Source organism: Carlito syrichta, unplaced genomic scaffold (assembly GCF_000164805.1).
Source record: "Carlito syrichta isolate Samal-C Ts95f unplaced genomic scaffold, Tarsius_syrichta-2.0.1 Scaffold308383, whole genome shotgun sequence".
NCBI classification, from domain to species: domain Eukaryota; kingdom Metazoa; phylum Chordata; class Mammalia; order Primates; family Tarsiidae; genus Carlito; species Carlito syrichta.
In genome coordinates this window covers 11,669-14,811 of record NW_007252479.1, presented here as the reverse complement: position 1 = coordinate 14,811, position 3,143 = coordinate 11,669, and the positions used below count along the sequence as shown (strand labels likewise).

The 3,143-nt window shown below is 43.7% G+C and overlaps 1 protein-coding gene and 1 pseudogene across 1 annotated transcript in view; both read left to right on the top strand.

Moving 5' to 3' along the window:
- Positions 1-3,143, top strand: part of BRCA1 (BRCA1, DNA repair associated) — a gene marked incomplete at its 3' end in the record, with an annotated part of 61,696 nt that overhangs the window by 49,949 nt on the left and 8,604 nt on the right. Inside the window, exons 12-13 of the mRNA XM_021716224.1 lie at positions 695-821; positions 2,629-2,813. Of these exons, the coding sequence (XP_021571899.1) occupies positions 695-821; positions 2,629-2,813 (312 nt within the window). The remainder of the gene's footprint in view (positions 1-694; positions 822-2,628; positions 2,814-3,143) is intronic.
- Positions 1,810-2,131, top strand: LOC110596320 (annotated as a pseudogene).

Here is a 3,143-nt window from a genome sequence, read left to right as displayed (position 1 = left end):
ACCTGCTGGGCTCCAGCAATCCTTCCGCCTCAGCCTTCCAAGTAGCTGGAACTACAGTCTTGCCAAGTTGCCCAGGCGTGTCTCGAACCCCGCGGGCTCAGACAATTCACTCACCTCGACCTCCCAAAGCACGGGATTACAGGCTGAGCCACCAAGCCTGGCCTTATTGTTGTTATTTTTTAATCATTTAATTCCATTGCTTACTAGCTTCTGTTGCATTACTTGTTTTTATAAAATTCTGTCTAATATACTTGTTTAAAAACCAATTTGTGCCAAGCTTGGTGGCTCAGCCAGTAATTCCAGTGCTTTGGGATACCAAGGTGAGTGAATTGCCTGAGCTAATGGGTTTAAGACCCACCCGAGCCAGTTGGCGAGATGTCATCTCTACAATAAATCAAAAATCAGCCGGGCGTGGTAGTGCGCGCCTATAGTTTCGGCTACTTGGAAGGCTGAGGCGGGAGGATCGCCGGAGCCCAGCAGGTTGAGGCTGTGGTGATTGGGAGCGTGCCACTGCACTCCAGTTGGGGCAACGGAGTGAGACTCCAACTCAAAATAAAAATAAATAAATAAATGAATAAAAACCAATTTGGTTGTCACAGATTGCTGTTTTTGAAAAAAATAAATATCCTTACCTGAATGATCCATCATGACAAACAGTAAAGTATATTTCTTTATTTTCTCTTTTCATTTAAAGCAGTATTAATGTCACAGAAAAGTAGTGAATACCCTATAAGCCAGAATCCAGAAAACCTTTCAGCTGACAAGTTCCAAGTATCTCCAGAGAGTTCCAGCAGTAAAAATAAAGAACCAGGAGTGGAAAGGTAAGAAATATGAAATTTTGGTATCTAACATCTTTACTTATATTGAACTCTTCTTAATTTTTTTCCCCATACATTCTTCAGTTTTTTGTACACAGATATTTATAACCTATCATTGTTTTGGTCTTTTGTTTAATTGTATATAGGCTTTTTGGACCTATAGCATAAGCTACAACATGAGAAATGTGCAGTTAGATAGATCTGCCCATCTGAAGATCAGAATAAAGTTTAATGGAACTAAAACCTGAACAAGCCTGGAGGCTGTTGGTAGAGTTCTCCAAGGCAGCCCTTCCCTTATCTTTCTGGGAATGGTGACAGTTTGTCAATAATATAATCACAGCCGGGCACTTTGGGAGGCTGAGGTGAGTGGATTGCCTGAGCCTGAGCCGGCGGGTTTGAGACCCGCCTGGGCAACTTGGCGAGACCTCATCTCTACAATACATCAAAAAAATTAGCCAGGCATGGTAGTGCGCGCCTGTAGTTCCAGCTACTTGGAAGGCTGAGGCGGAAGGATCGCCGGAGCCCAGCAGGTCGAGGCTGCGGTGGCCGGGAGTGGCCACTGCACTCCAGTCTGGGCGACAGAGTGAGACTCCAACTCAAAAAAATAATAATAATAATAATAATATAATCACACCATCTTTTCCAAGCCACTTGGGCTTGCCTGAGGAGGCAGAGGTGAGAGGATTGCCTGAGCCCACGGGTTCGAGACCAGCCTGGGCAACTTGGAGAGACCTCATCTCTACAATAAATCAAAAAATTAGCCAGGCATAGTGGTGTGTACCTGTGGTTCCAGCTGCTTGGAAGACTGAGGTAGAAGGATCACCTGTGCCCAACATTTCGAGGCTGCAGTGGCCGTGAGCATTCACTGCACTCCAATCTGGGTGACAGAGAAAGAGTCCAACTCAAAAAAGAATAACTTTGGACATTGAAAAGGCAGAGGAGCTCCTTTTCCTCAGAGCAGGTGACCAAGGTGATAGTGGCTTGTGCAGCAATGGCCAAGATTAAGGCCTGAGACCTTCGTGGCAAAAAGGAGGAGCTGCAGAAACAGCTGAACGACCTGAAGGTGGCGCTGTCTCAGCTGCAGGTCATCAAAGATCCCAGTTGTCTGCAAATCCATTGCTCGTATTCTCACCATTATTAACCAGGTTCAGAAAGAAAACCTCAGGAAGTTCAAAAAGGGCAAGAAGTACAAGCCCCTGGATCTGCAGCCTATGAAAACACGTGCCATGTGCTACTGGTTCAACAAGCACAAGGAGAACCTGAAGACCAAGAAACAGCAGTGGAAGGAGCAGCTGTACCCACTGCAGACATAGGTGGTCAAGGCCTGAGCACCCACAAAGAAAACACAACTGGCTGACACTGTTAAAAAAAAAAAAAAAAAGAAAGAAAAGGCAGCGGATAGGAATGATAGTATAAATTCTGCTAAAATTGAGTAGAAAAAATAAGTGTAGAGATGTCAACATCAACCAACTTTCTATCTTCATAAGATACTCTGATTCTAATACATCCATCTGGACTCAAAGGGAATATAGTGTATAGAATTTGAGTGAATGGCACTGGATAATTTAGTAAATTTGCTGATATGTTTTTTTAAACAGCTAGGAGATACACTGCCTCAGACCAACCCTTAAGGGGAGATATTATATGTCAGCCCTAACATATAGGCAGGCAGCATGAATCTTGACTTCTAGGTTGTCATGTGGACTCTTTTTTGCTAGTTATTTCTTATCTCTCTGACAGCTGCCCAGGAAATATGATTAGTTCTTTTCCAATCGGTGCTCATGGTTTTCTCTTTTATCCATCTTTTCAGATTTTCCCCTTCTAGATCCCAGTTGTCAGATGATAGATGGGATGTACACAGCCACTCTGGGGGTCTTCAGAGCAGACACTGCCCAACTCACGAGGAGCTCATTAAAGTTGTTGAAGAGCAGAAACTGGAAAAGTCTGGATCACACTATTTAATGGAGCGATCTGATTTGCCAAGGCAAGATCTAGGTAATATTTCATATGCTCTAAAGGAAAAAATGCTTTTATTATTTTGCCTTGAATCCTACATAAAGATATTCTGATTAGTCAACTTTTAATTGTATTAGTCTATCATGGGTGCTTTTGTTACACTTAACCCCATTTTTAAAAATAGCTTATGTGCCTAAGTTCACAGGTTCAAGACCCGCCTGGGCAACTTGGCAAGATCTCATCTCTACAATAAATCAAAAATTAGCCAGGCGTGGTAGCGTACATGTAGTTCCAGCTACTTGGAAGGCAGAGGCAGAAGGATCACCAGAGCCCAGCAGGTCGAGGCTGCAGTGGCCGGGAGTGGCCACT